Consider the following 14,353-nt stretch of genomic DNA (forward strand, 5'->3'; position numbering starts at 1 on the left):
AATGGCACATGGTCACTTATTTATTTTTGATACAAATGTACATGACACACGTCTTGACAGCTACCCACCACCACAGGTAGGGCTGGGCCACCTAGGGGAAGGTGGTTGGGGAGAATAGCTGGTGGGTGCTGTCAGTGTCTTGCCAGCCTTCCCGGCTGTAGCCAGGTCCCCAGGCTTCCGGGGGTGGGTCACTGTAGGTGAAGGTAGTGATGTGGGTGCTGGCCTTGCAGAGGTTAGGGATAGGGGCTCAGTTCCACAGCCACCAGCTGAGTTGGGGACCCTGGGGAGCCAGCCCCAGGCTCGGGTGCTCTATACTCTGCCTGGCCAGCACACTTCCCATAGGGATGGGGAAGAGATGGAGGGAAGTGGTTTTCCTTTTACGTTTATAGTGTAGGGGCACAAGTAGGAGCAGCAACTGGACCACAGCTGGTTACCCTGACAGTCCCTCTGTCCAGGTAGGGGAGAGGGACACTGACCCCCAATGCTGGTCCCTTGCCCCTCAAAGCTCCAGGTGGGCCAGGTCTCTGGAACGGCACTGCCGTCCACATACTCAGTTGCAGGCACACAGGGACACTCAGTTACCACAAAGTTAAAATTAGGGGTTAGGGGAGAAGAAAGATTTTCCAGTGTTTGCTGCTGGGGACCCTGGCACACAAGTTGAGACCTGTGCTCTAGGCAGGGGCCATTTGGCATGAAAGAGCAGCAAGAGGGGGCTGATGGCTACAGGGCAGAGACATCCAGAGATAATGTACAAACGAGGGGGATGCCCCTGCTCAGCCCCCCTAGGGCTAAACTGGCTCATGGGGATAGGGTGCAGTAGGCGGAGCTGCCCCATGTGGAGTGTCCCTGTCCCACTCCTTGCTGAGGGTGCCCTGGAAGGCAGGGTGAGGGGCCGAGAATTCCTTGAGGCTCCTGCACATCAGTAGGGTAAGGATGCTTATGTACAGGGTGATGGGCATGGAATGTGGGAGACAGAAGCTCCTGCCACCTCACATTCCCATCCTTGGGGGTTGAGGGGGTGGGCACCAGGGCACCTGGATGCCAGAGGAGAATGGCGGCACTAAGGGCACTTGTGCCAGTGGCTCTGTTGGGGGTGGGTTAGTGTCTGGAGTGGCCCAGCTCCCAAGGCCAGTGAGGTCCCAGGGTGTGGGTAAGGGCAGGGAGAGTGGTCACTGCTTCTTCTCTCGGGTGGTGATGGTGACCAGCTGCTTGGCAGCCTTGGCGATGTCATAGGCGCACTGGATCACCTGCTGAGTCAGCAGCTGGAAGTCCACAGGGGCGCCAGGCTCTGGAGGCACTGTCTTCCGGCATTCACTCTGCAGCCGGTAGGCGCTGGCATTAAGCAGCCGCAGTGAACTACGCACAGGCTCCAGGGCTGGCCTCTGGAGGGAGGGGCAAGGAAAGGTCGAACCCTGGACTTTAAGCCAGGCGACAGATTGTGGCTCAGGGTGCTCACCTCCACCCAGGTGGCAGCCAGGTCACTTGCATCTGCCCCACCCTCTGTGCAAGGCCCTCCCACTCCGCTTCTCTGTGGCCCCTGTACCTTTGGGAAGAGAGAGGCCATTTCAGTCACAGCCAAATGGATCTTTTCTGAACAGGGCACGAAGCTGTCAGGGGAGGGCAGGAATCAGATGAGGGGTTTCTCAGACTCTTACTCAGGATCCTAGCATTAACCCTCCACCCAAGTACAAAGAAGTTAACAGGAACCTGTGCCCATCCTACCTGTCGTGTTTGAACTCTTGGGCTGCCCGCAACAGTTCCTGAATGTTCTTGGTGACCTGCTCCGTCTTTAGGATGACGTCCTCAGTGCTGGGGAGCCCAGGGTCTAGGTCTCCATCCAGGCTCTCCAGCTCAGGGTGCAGCTCATCCTCCTTGCCCAGCTCTAGGAATCGTTTCCCGTCCAGTCTAGGCCCAGGTGGGAAGAGAAAAGGAGCCGTTCCGGCCAGCTGCACGGCTGGGTCCTCACCAACCTCCCCTTCAGGTGCTAGGAGGGCTGGGTAGAGACCCACAGGTATCTCACCCAAGCAGAGGGTCCCCACTTTGTGTGTTTTCATAGTCACTGTCTGCACCACTGCCATGGCGTGAAAGCTTGCTCTGGAGGACAGAGGGAAGGTTATGGTGAGTATACATTCCCGGACCTCAAGAGCCCACATGCTTGTCCCTGGGCACTGCGATGGAAATTACCGTGTGGCGACTTCCTTCTTGGGAGCATGACAGCAGTGGGGAGGAGGGAGTGAAGGGCACAGAGGAGGCAGACACCCCCTTCCGGATCTGAAAGCCAAGACAGGGCTACAGTCAGTCTCCACCTGCAGTCCAGCTGGTGTGTCACTGGTGTGGGGCTCACCCTCCTTCCCCAGGTCCTGCTTACCCGATAAAGGCCAGCAGGGACGTGCACCGAATAGATGGCATCGTCTTCCAGCTCCTGTGGGAGGTAGCACAGAGTGTCATGACAAGCTGTGTTAGTGCGCCCCTCACTTTCCCCCTGAAGACCCACAGGCTGCTCACAGTGCTGTGGAAAGGCTGGAGCCGTGTGGCGAGCTCGTCCCCAGGTGCACCTCCAAAGGGCTTCAGGGCAGAGCCTGGCTCATACATGGAGAAGGCCTGGCGGTCCCTGCGATGGGTGCTTCCACCGGGTCCCATGGGTGTGTGTTCTGCCCGTTCACTGGGAAGTGGGGGTGTAGGTACTGGCCCTGGCGGCTGCCGGAGCTGCAGGTTCTCTGCCTGCAGTTTGTGGATCTGAGTGTACACAGTGGTGCCCAACTCTAGGTCAAAGTAGGTACCACCTTTGGGAAGGGACTATCCATATTCCCAGAGCCTTGGGTGCTTTTCTACCCGTCCCTCAGCCACAGGGCTTACCTCTCTCTGCAGCCTCCGGAGCTCGTCACTCAGGCTGCTGTTGACTTTCATGAGCTGCTGCACTTTGGCCTCGGAGGTGGCCAGAGCCTTCTTCAGCTCTAGGTACTCCTGCAGTGTCACGGCCCCGTCGGACAGGTCTGAGGAGTCCATACTCTGCAGAGACAGAAGCCAGTCGGAGGCAGAGATGACCACCTCATTTGATCTCAGGACTCAGCTATACATGACATGAAGCTGGGTCTGGAGGAGAATGGGAGGGACAGCAGGGACAGCGCGCAGACCCTGGCACGGTTGTTCCGAGTGGCGCCTGTGCTGGGCAGCGGCTCCTGGTCTGTGTCTTCGTCAGAAGCCACGCTATCGTAGTCGTGCTGGTCGTCCAGGTCACTCTGGCTCCGTGCAGACAGCTCGAGGTTGTCTGAAGACACAACATTTGTCACACAGGGCTTGCTCAGCCACACTGTGTAGCCCAAGAAAAAGGTGGTGCCAAGGCCTGACAATGCCGTGGCCTGCTCACGCGAGGTCCCCACCTGTGGGGCTGCTCAGGCTCTTGCCCTGCTGTCTCCGTTTGGCCTCACTGAGAATGTCAATGATCAAGGTGGCAAACTCTCGGGCATTAAACCGAGCCAACTTCTGCCGTCCCTGCAAGGCAGAGAAGGCAAGGTCAGCATGAGGGGCTGCTTTTGGTTGGCCCACGGGCTGAAATACAGCAGCAAAGCAGGACCCTGTCACCCCATCTGTCACAGCGTCATCAGGCTACTGAGCAGTGTGGCAGTCCCAGGCCAGCAAAGGCATTAGGCACCCAGGGGAACCCCTGGAAGGAGGCTACAATACCCACCAGTACTAAAGAATAGCTTCATCCCATTCCCCAAATCCCAAAGCCAGTCAGACCCTAAGGGAAGCCCCAGGAGAGTTGGCTTTAAGCTAAGGAAGGGCAGAGGACCCAGAAAGGAAACCAGAAAAGCCTCCTGCCCACCCCTCTTTACCTGGTTGCGAGTAGCTGAGTATTCAGGGTTGACTGGCAGGAAGGGCACAGCACTGCGCTCCGTCACCAGGGTGCTGTGGTTCTGGGTAGCCAGCCACACTGGGGGGGAGGGGCAAGGAGCAGATCACCCGCTGTGAGTAGGGCCTCAGAGAAGAGGTGGAGAAAGCAGAGCCCCCCAGGCCCTCCTTATTCCCAGAGGGCCAGTGCTGCAGGAAGCAGGGTCTCCAGGAACACAAAAGCCGGGCAAGGCCCAGTGAAGCCCGCCCACTGACAAACACAACAAGGCAGGGCCCACCAGGCCAGACCCAGAGTTTGGGCTGGAATCTGGCTGTGGCCAGAAAGGATGATGCAGGGTGGGGTGGGGGTGGAGTGGAGCAGGGCTGGGGAGACAGCCAAAGTTGGAGGCAGCAGAGCCAGATGAGCTCCAGCGCCTGGTGGGGCAGGGAGGGAGGCGACTGGCTGCCCACAGCTCAACACTGCTCAACGGGGGATGGTAGGCCTCAGAGCAGCCCCCACCCCAGCCACCCTTTCCTACTCACTGAAGGACAGGGCGCCCTGCCACTCACCAGCATCGTTCTCTCTCCGATCCACCTCATCATACACATCCATGGCCAGTTCCTCAAACAGCCGGTTGCTGAGCTAGAGGCAGAGAAGGGGACCCAGGGTCTGTCAGGATGGTGTGTGACGCGGGGACGCTCATGATCCCTGTGTCATCCACCCAGCCTGTCTCAGAACTGAGGGGTGAGTGAGGTTTCATATGCAAGGAAGAAGGGAGTCCAGGCCATTTCTCCCTCTCGGGGAAGATGAGGCTCTGGGCACACTTGGAGGGCAGAACCAGGATCAAACACAAGAGCAGGGGGAGGTGGCGGAGGGGGGCAACAGGGCTGGAGGGCAGCTCTAAGTAGTCCTAGCTTGTGGAGGCAGACTCACTGCTTGCAGCTTCTTCTTGGCAGCTTTGGCCAATTCAGACAGATCCAGGCTGTGAACAGAGAAGGAGAGGCCAGATGTGAGAGATGGCCAGGCCCCTGCTGGTTGCCCCCAAGCATGCAGGGAGCTCAGGGAGCCGAGACCCCGAGGCCACACACCAAGCCTCCCCCTGGCCTGTAGCTGGCAGGTGCGAGTACCTCTGAGACATGCACTTTTGCCGAGATCTAATCCAGGATGGCAGCAGAGGGAAGAACAGGACAGAGCAGCAATTACCCAGGAGCAGGCGCACTGGCCTGCTCACTCAAGCTCAGACACAGAGAGTGCAAGGGACCGAGTCTCCTCAACGGGTTCCTCTGTTCACTGTCAGCTCACAGAGCCACCCAAGATCTCCCTCCTCTACCTCAGATCCTAGCCACACTGACCTCTTCTGCCCTCATTTCCTCTGGTCTGGGCTTTTAGAAATCTCTCAATCTATCTCTTTACTTCTAGGCTTGCCTCTAGATCCCTTTCTCATCCAGTGGTCAGAGTGCTAACATGCCTGGCTCTACTCTGCCTTAAACAGCTCAATAGTAACATGCACAAAGAGCCCACCCCAACCATAACTCACAATGCTTTCTTTAAAAAGTACGCTAAATACTTTGTGTTTGTTGTGTTTACTCTCGACATTCCCCAAAGGTAAGTATCACCCCATGTGGAGGTGATACGACCAAGGCTCAGCGAGGTCAGGCAGTAGCAGAGCCTCCTACATCACATCCATCACCCATGCTTGGAACTCCACCCTCAGGATGGTCCCACTCTTGCTGAGGTTCCCCACAAGGGTCATTCTCACCTGGCTCTTTCCAGTCTTATTCCTCACATTATGCTGTGGTACATAAGCTAGGTCCTACCTCTGCTCCTAGCCCCTCTGGCTGCTGTCCCTTCAGGCTGAGTTGTAGCTCAAGGGTAGTGGTGGTGTCTGTGTTACCTTGATGTTCCTAGAGCAGCAGCTGGCTCTGAGAAGGTACTAAGTGAAAAACCACTGAATGTACGTCCATATGTGCATGAGCTGACAATACACACAGACACACATGCATGGAGACATACATCACCAGGCAGATCAGACTAGAGACGGATAGTTAAGTCTTGGGGTCTTAGAACAGGGCAGTTCTGACCACTTGTCTGCAAAGGTTGTGGTAGAAATCCTCTAATGCCAGAGATCACTGCTAGGCATCAAGTTGTAGCCCTCTGAGGACCACTAGGTGGCGCCAAAATCTGTCCTAAAAACAGATTAAGTGGCTGGGGGTATCCTCCACTGCCTGGGTATCTTGGGGCCTCTGAGACTAGAGACAGAAATTCATTACTACCCTGGGATTCCTGCCAAGCTGGGAGGATATTGGGGACCTGGCTAGCAGTCCCAAAGTCAGTCAGTTCTCAGAATTATCTTCTCCCCACAGAGAGAACCCTTTATCGGAAAGCAGCGACACAACAGGTCCAAGCAAAGTGATCCAACCTAGTCAGGACTTTGTACCAAAGCCCGCCCGATACTTAGGGATCACAAGACTCAGGGGCATGGTGTGTGCTGAGCTGGCATTTCTCACCTCCTTAGCATATATAATTGGTGGCAACCAGGCTATGAATTCCTGTGTTGCTAGTCACTATAGGGTGGAGTGCCAGGCCACTGAAGCTCTGGTCAAGCCACCTTGACATCTAATAGCTGGAAAGGGGCATCAGGTGGGGACTCACCTGTCAGCCATCTGTGGGATGATGTAATGCCCATTCTTGTGATCTGAACAAAAATAAAAATGCCAAGTCACTGATGACAGGTGGCGCCAGCATCCAGGAGCCTACCTCACTACCATGAGCAGGGTTTGACACCTGCAAGTGTCAGAGGCAATGGAGGAGGGCAGGATACCCCAAGAGCATTGAAAGCTGGCTGCAAGTCAGGCCCACCCCCACTCCTTGGCCCCAACATGCTTGCAGCAACCCAGAGCCTGCAGCAATTTCACAGGAGCCAGTTGCCTAGCAACACAGTTCCCCAGCTGGCTTTGTCACTATGGCACCTGCCGCTGGGTGTGTCTAGGTCCCACCTGCCTGGCCTAGTCAGGCCCAACTCATTCTCTGCTCACCGGGCTTGCGTCCACAGAGGTAGAAGGCCAACCGGTCAGTGAGCTCATACTGGCACTCAACTAGCCTTTCTGCCAGTTCATGGTGCCCCGCCTGCCTGTGGGGAGGTGACACGGCTCAGCCCTACAGCAAGAGTCCACTCCCTCCACCTGAGTCTCACCCTTTAGCTGATTCTCACCTGGCATAGTCGATTGGCGTGCGACCATTGACATCAGGGGAGCCGGGGTCAGCTCCATATACCACCAGCAGCTCAGCCTGCAGGGTCTGCCCTGCCTTGGCAGCCACATGGAGAGGTGTAGTGCCCTTTTCTGGGTGAAAGAAGTTGGCCTGGGCGCCCAGGGAAAGCAGGCGCAGACATGTCTCCAAGTTGCCTGTTCGCACACTTGAGTGCAGTTGCTGCAAGGAGCAGACAGACCGCGCTAAGTGGAGTGCGAGAGATGCATGTGTGCCCAAGGGGCCTCCCCACACACCTGGCTGATCCTGGTCCTCCTACCAGCTCCAAGGGGCCTCGCCAAAACTGGGCCATGTCAGGCCATGTCAGGCGGGCCAGAGGTGTCCCGTTAGAGGATGATGCCAGTAACAGCTGCAGTTGCTAGCCTCCGTGTGCTCTGCTTGGAGCACATCAGTTGGAGGGAGGAGCTGTTACTCCTTTCCCATTTTACTGGTGAGGAAATGATGGCTCTGAACAGCTAAGCAAGTACCCCAAGTTTTCCTAGCTTTCAAGTGGCAGATGGGAGGCCCTGTGTGTCCACTTGGGCGTGGAGGCCCCTTAGTTACCAGCAGCAAGACGGAGCAAACTTCTCTGACCCCCAGGGGTCTGTACTTACTGTTTTCCCCGGCCCTGGGCTGTCTCTGGGACCTAGGCCTCAGGGTGACAATGGGTGTGGAAAGAGGGGCCCCTCACACCTTGCTGAGGTCTTTGGCAGTGACCCCATCGTCATCACGGCAGGGAAGCTTGTGCACAAACGCCAACATCTGGTACTTTGCTCTGATGAACTCTGATTTGATGGGGCTGCACGGAACACACAGCAGGCAATGTGAGCAGAGCTCAGGAAAGCTACCTTCCAGGCCCGTCCCAGGAACACGGCCCCGACCACCACCCCTGCAGCCCCACTTACTGGACTTTGTCTTGGGGGTTGGCTTTGCGCCGGCCACTTTGCACTTGTGCAGGGTCCAGCAGGGAGTGCTCCCAGATGGAGTTGGCCCCGTTGCTGGCAAGCGTGTGCACCATCTGTGGAGAAGAGATGCCAAGCAAGAGAGTGCCCACTCCGTGCTGGGCATTGGGGGAGACATTCCCAGAGTGCCTGCTGCAGCTGGAAATACCACCAAGGGTCCTACTGTGTGCCTGGTATAGCTGACCTCTATCCAGTCAGGCCACCCAAAGTCATGTGTCCTGTTTAGCACTTCATGCTGGCTCACCATGGTGGGTCTGCCAAGGTTCAGAGAGTCTAAGTGACTTGCTACATACACTAAGTCCAAGCTAATGAGTAGACACTATATAGAACGGGGCTTGGTGGAAGGGCTCAGGGACAAACTGTTTTAGATGGCTGCAGTTCCTGGAAGGTGCAGATTATGGACAGGTATATGTGTGTCTGTGGGAGGACGGGAAGGGGATTGGGGATACTGGGCACTACACACTGGGAAAGACAGTGTCTGGTTCGGTTCCCTACCTGTAGCAGTGTAGGAGGCCAGGCGCTGTGGCGAAGGTGCTTGACAATGGAGATGTGGCGTCCCAGGCTCCGGTGCACACTGCAGCACTCGTCACAGACCAGCACACCTCTGCTGATAGATGCCCAGCCAGGATCTGGGGGAGAGAGGAGGGAGGTCAGCTGCTGCCACAGGAGAGGGACCACTTCCTCAGTACCCATTCTGGCCTGGCATACGCTCAGTGCTTCAGGTACTTCACTCAGTCTCCCCAGGAGCCCAGAAGCTGGCCACTAGCCCTTTCCTATAAGACCTGTACCTCTGGGAGTGCATGGTCCCCAGGGCTCCTCAGTGGGTACAGTGTCCTGTCCCACAGCTACCAGCTTCACAGCCTCTCCTCAGGAATCAAGACTGTTTTCCAGTTATTCCAGAGGGAGGCAGGAGCCTCCTATGGGATATCACCCTGATGCCACACAGACCTGAGCATGCTCCTGTTGGACTCCGCCTGACAACATCATTCTTAACCCTACTCTGGCACAGCTGAGAGGCCCCAGCCTCATGCCACCATCACTGTGGGCTGTAGTCTTATGGACAGAGTGAGCAATGGAACTAACCTTGGCTGAATTTTCACTATTTACTGGCCAAGTAATTTTTTGCCCAAGATTCCTTTCACAAGTGCTAGCTTGCTCTACTGATGGGGATTCAGTGGCTCAGAGAGGTCAAAGGGGTTGCTCAAGGTCACACAGCTACTAAGCAGAACTGCTGGGGATGCAGAGCCAGGCACTTCAATGTCAGAGACCAGCCCAAGCCTAAACTTGCTACCCTTGGCCCTTGCAGCCTCAGGACTAGCCTGGGGAGCAATTCCCCAGTCCTTGGGGAGAAACACATGGGTAGAAGCTCCCGGGTCCTCAAGGGTAGTAAGGTTACTACCACCCCAAGCCCCTCTAGAAGAGGAGGAGACAGCTGCACACAGCTCAGGCTACAGAAAGGAAAGGTCATGGGGGAGAAAGCGGCCATTGTGTGCTGTCCAGAGTGGGGGCAGGGAGCTGCTCTCCCAGGACACTCTGCTCTGCCCAGGCCCCCACCCAGGCTCAGGAAGCCTTGTTCTGGAGGTGGGGCTAGCTCTCTGTCTTGCCTTATTAGAATTCAGGATATTCAGCAGTGGGCACTCTTAAGGGCTGGACAGGTTTGCGAAGAAGGTAATCCTGAGCAACTGGAAGGCAATCCTCAGGCCTGGGGAGTCAGCGTCCCCATCAAAGTTCCCAGAATCAGGAGCTGACTGAGTCAGGGCTTAAGCTCTACCCATGTGGGGCGGGGGGTGGGGTTGTCCCTCAATACAGTGTGGAAACAGGAAGTAAAAGAGCTGTCTTTGGAGCCAGGCTTCTTTTGGAACCTCACAAAACAAGGCAATGAGGGATGTACAAAGTGACTACTACACACCCCAGAGGAGAGGGGGTTGATTCTAAGAACTAGGAAACCAGCCACCTCTGCCAAGAGGGGGAGCCCTAGAGTCTTTTGTGTTGGTTTTACCCAAACAATGAGAACCGACCCCCCCCCACGCATGGAAAACTCCCTTCCCCCACTTCCAAACACCACTGGGTCAGGGGGTCTGCCTGCCAGTCACCTCCTGCAGCCCAGGCAGGAAGCGGGAAGTGATGCAGCCTAAATTCCTCTTGCTGAAGAGGTAGGGTTTCCTGTGAGTTGGGAGACGCCCAGGCAAGGATCAGAAATGGGCAGCCCTGAGGTCTCCACTTCGGCCTGTGGCCCTGCGGAGACACCAGGCCTAGAGGAACCAGCTTGATATCCAGGGCCAGTGGTCCCAGAGCCTCAAGTTTTAAGGCTTTGCTTGGCATGGTTTCCCTGCCTGAAGAGGGTCCTCCCATTCTTCAGCTGTGACCTCAAACAGGAAGGGTGGGCAGGGGACATTGTTTTGGTCTGGGCCAGTTCTGGATGACACACATAGGAAGTCCACCCTAACAATTCTACCTGCACCCTAGGTCCAAATGACCTTGGCTCGCCAAGCCAGTTTCAAATCCCATCTCTGTCAGTTCTGAAGCGTAAGGGCCATGGACGGTTTCTGCCTTAAGAAGCTCCTTGCAAACTTGGGGCAGAAGGGGCCATGTGAGGGTTAGAGGACATGGACATGGCACCTTTCTCTAGCAGCTCCGCAGGCAGGCAAGGGTTAGTATATGTGGCCAGGTATCAGGAAGGACACCAGTGCCAGCCATAGGAAGGCCTCTAAAGGAAGTTCATGCCACCTTCAAAAGCCACCAGTGGCTTCTAGGGCCAGCAGGTCTATATATAAAGACCAGCTTTAGGCCTTCCTCCCTCTGAGCTAAGGGCTAAACCTTTGGAAAACAAGGAAGAAAATGTGCTATATAGAAAGCAGGCAAGAGGAATCCAAGGGAACAGAGGTCAAAGTGGTGGTTACTGTTGGGGGTGTGGTCGGAGGCGACAGCCGTGAGGGTAATGGAAATGTTCTATACATTGAGTAGCGTAGTGACCACACATGCTCATGCATGTCTGAAACCCACGAACAGCCAGGCATCGCAATGCACGCCTTTAATCCCAGCACTCAGGAGACAGAGGCAGGTGGATCTCTATGAGTTCTTGGCCAGCCTGGTCTATATAGTGAGACCCTGTCTCAAAATCAAGAAGGAAAGAAAGACTAAGGACAGACACTAAACTAAAAGAAGCAAAAGCTGCTGGGGAATGGTGGTGTGCACCTTTAATCCCAGTACTCAGGAGGAAGAGGCAGGCGAATCTCTGAGTTCCAGGCCAGTCTGGTCTACAGGGGGAGTTCCAGGACAGCCAGGGCTGCACCGAGAAAAATGTTCCTGTCTCAGAAAAAAAGACGCAAGGCCCACCATCTGTCCTGAACTTGTAAGAAGACAAATGATTCTGTAGGTTGCCCTGTAACATACTCCCCAGCTGGTGGTCAGCTCTGGTCACTTATGGGCTGGGTATCTGGAGCTCTTTACGCCTGTGTATCAAAGTGAAAGGCTGATGTATAGGCTGTGTGTTGAGAAGTGGATGCTTGAGAGCCAGGCCAGCGTTCTTGGGAACCAAGGCAATGAGGTCGAGTGGGTAGAGGCAAAGAGGGGACAATCAACATTCTTAGTGCACCCTGACTCCTACCTTTTCCTGGATTCCCAAGGCTGGCAGGGGCATGGCACCTGGTAAGGTGTCATGAACTACCACAGCAGCCACATTGTGTCCAGATGCCTTGCAACATATTTACACCTGTCTCTGAGCCTTTATCTCAGATCTCACCTCTTGCCTTTATCACCCTCCAATCAACTCTAATAGGGCTATGACCCCACCTCATGGTCTCATTGCACAGCCCTGGCTGGCTTGGAGATCTCCTAAGTGCTGGGTTTAAAGGCATGTGCCAGCATACCCAGCTAACAGCAGAGTTCTATCACAGTGACTGTGACTTTGGGCTAGAGGTATACTGGGATGTATGAGCGTACTGGATATGTGATATACAGACATGTTATATCTATCTATCTATCTATCTATCACATATCTATATATCATATATGTGATAGAAGAGAATACTGGGCATGCTCAGGCTGTCTTGTCCAGGATGCCACTGTCTGGCAGGGCCAGTGTGGTGTAGGGCAGTCCTAACAAACCCAAGACTTGTACTGGGGAGTGGCTGCTATGTGCCAGTCACTAGGTACTAAGGTGGGATAATGGGTAAGACTGTCACTGTTCTGCACATATGCTTGGTCTGCATTCTGGATCAGGCCTGCCTCTGTCAGATGAGGCCGGGGGCTATGAGCTCAGCGGCCTAACATCTAACACACCCATTCCTCCTAGCACCACTGGGTCCCCAGAGGCTCCAGCCAGATAGTCACAGACAACATGGAAGATACAGCTTTGCGGCTCTGCTCCAGAACCAGAAATGGAGACTGGGGAACGGGAGGGCCCTCAAAATCCATTTCTATTCCAGCCTCTTCGCTTTAGAGTTGAGAAACTTGAGGCCCCAGTGAGCACAGTGCTTCCATAGGTCCCAGGGTAAAGCTAAAAACAAAGGCAGCACCGGCACCCAGGCTCCCCTGACGGTACCTGCTAGGTCCTCTAGGCTCATCCCATAGCCGTGCAGAACAGCCTGGAGAGAACCACAGCCCTTCCATTCCAACCAGGGGGAGGGAGTCACAGTTTCCAGCTAACTAGGGGCCAGGACAGCTATCCATAACTAGATCCTCCAGGCCCTTACAGAACATGGCATACCCTAAGAAGGTCTCATGTTCATGCCTCCGCCAGCTATCCACAAGAACTAAGGGACCATCACTCCCCGGGGGGCTCACTGTCAGATCTTGGGACCTATAAGGGTTGGCTGCGAGTCAGCACCCCACACTCTCAATCACATCTACAGTCCCCCACAGAGTTCAGAAGACCCCGGGCCCATCTGGGAAACCAGCTTCTTTTTACAGAGGATGGGCAAAGGCCAGCGCTTCCTTCCTCTGGTCAGTTGCTGGTCCCATCACTGGCTGTGTCTTCCCACTAAGGGACCAGCCTGCTAAGTTGCTGCCCTCCCTTCACTTCCTCAGCAAGCCAGGGAGGGGGCTTTCAAACAGTTCAGACCTAACTCTGCTGAGAGGGAGGAAGCAGCGTCTAAGTCCAGTCAGCCCAGGAGCCAGCCGGAGAAGGGGAGTCTTAACACTTTCTCTTATCCAGAAAGGGCCAGCGAGCAGGGAGCAGGAGGAATCGGTGTCTGGACTGAGGCAATACCTAGCACACCTTCTTAGACAGGCCTACCCGGAACAGGAAAAGCTGAGTCTAGCTGTTCCCAGACACCAGCAGGCCTGGAGATGCTTCCGGGGAAGATGCCCATACTTAAGATAGTCCCTGAACGTAGGGCCGGCCCTACAAGGAGCCCTAGGCTTGGGAATCGGGCTGGGCGTCCTAGAGTAGCCACCCTCGTCAGGTGCTCCCAAGAAACCCGTATCCAGGCCCCTTGCCCTCCACCGCTCCGGCGGGCACGCGAACCATGTGAGCAGCAGGTGCAAGACGCGGGGGTGGCAGGGATGACACAAACCATACTAGCGCCCACCTCCCACAGCCTGCCGGCCTCCGCCACGGCCCTCCTGCCACCCTAGGCGGGCGCTTCCGTCTGGATGCCGAGATGGAGGTGGGAGGCGGTTCCCTCCTGTCCACTGGCTCCAACGCACAGCGCCCCCCGCAGCCGGCCCTCCCGCCAAGGACGCCGCTCCGCAGTGGCCCCCGCCCCGCCCTCCGGCCCCGCACGGCGCTCCCGCCAGGCCCCGGCGCCCGCCCGGCGGCGGCCTGCGGTGCGGTCCCGCCCCCGGCCCGGTCCCCGCCGCTTACCCGGAGCGCTGCAGTCCGCACACACCTCCGCTCGCGGCCCCTTCCGGGACATCCTCAGCGGCGACGCGGCCGCAGCCCTTTGGGCCAGCGTGGGGGGCGCGGGCGGCGGGCCCGGGCGGCGGCGGCGGCCCTACGGCCCGGCCCGGCTCCCGCAAGGCCCCGGCGAGGCTCCGCGCGCGCGGCCAACCGTCCGCCCCCGGGGCTGGCCCGGAACCCGCCGTGCCCGCCCGCCCGCTCGCCCTCGGGCGCCCTCCGCCCCGCGCCGCCCCGCGCCGCCCCGCCGCCGTTCGCCGCTCTCCCCGCCCCCTGCGCGGCCCAGGCCGCTCCTGCAGGAAGCAGCGCAGGCCCTGCCCACCGGGGGAGGGGCGCACACACCCCGCCCCGCCGCTCCGCTCCGAGGCCGCGCCTCTCGGAGAGAGGAAGCCTGCGCGCCGGACGGAGTGGACGGGGGGCTCTTAAAGGAGCCGCGGCCCTCTCCTGCCTGCTCTGCAATCCAGACACCCGTTG

General features: G+C 57.0%; 1 protein-coding gene across 3 annotated transcripts; it reads right to left on the reverse strand.

Moving 5' to 3' along the window:
* Positions 1 to 7: 7 nt before the first annotated feature.
* Git1 (GIT ArfGAP 1) lies at positions 8 to 14,109 on the reverse strand. Of its 3 annotated transcripts, none has more exons than XM_085695386.2 (21): positions 13,847 to 14,109; positions 8,536 to 8,669; positions 7,984 to 8,096; positions 7,772 to 7,877; positions 7,044 to 7,261; positions 6,868 to 6,962; positions 6,485 to 6,527; positions 4,960 to 4,986; positions 4,766 to 4,814; positions 4,402 to 4,474; positions 3,837 to 3,934; positions 3,381 to 3,492; positions 3,135 to 3,268; positions 2,857 to 3,009; positions 2,506 to 2,721; positions 2,369 to 2,422; positions 2,185 to 2,271; positions 2,021 to 2,094; positions 1,723 to 1,905; positions 1,544 to 1,607; positions 8 to 1,382 (listed from the first exon to the last, which is right to left on the reverse strand). In XM_085695386.2, the coding sequence occupies exons 1-21, from the start codon at positions 13,896 to 13,898 to the stop codon at positions 1,170 to 1,172; spliced, it is 2,298 nt and encodes a 765-aa protein (XP_085551512.1). In that variant the 5' UTR covers positions 13,899 to 14,109; the 3' UTR covers positions 8 to 1,169. The 3 variants fall into 3 exon arrangements, with proteins under 3 accessions (XP_085551512.1, XP_085551511.1, XP_085551513.1); XM_085695385.2 differs by having other exon boundaries at positions 2,506 to 2,736; positions 13,847 to 14,107; XM_085695387.2 differs by lacking the exon at positions 4,960 to 4,986 and having other exon boundaries at positions 2,506 to 2,736; positions 13,847 to 14,106.
* Between the last annotated feature and the right edge of the window lie 244 nt (positions 14,110 to 14,353).

Source organism: Myodes glareolus, chromosome 9, assembly GCF_982192425.1.
Source record: "Myodes glareolus chromosome 9, mMyoGla1.1, whole genome shotgun sequence".
NCBI classification, from domain to species: domain Eukaryota; kingdom Metazoa; phylum Chordata; class Mammalia; order Rodentia; family Cricetidae; genus Myodes; species Myodes glareolus.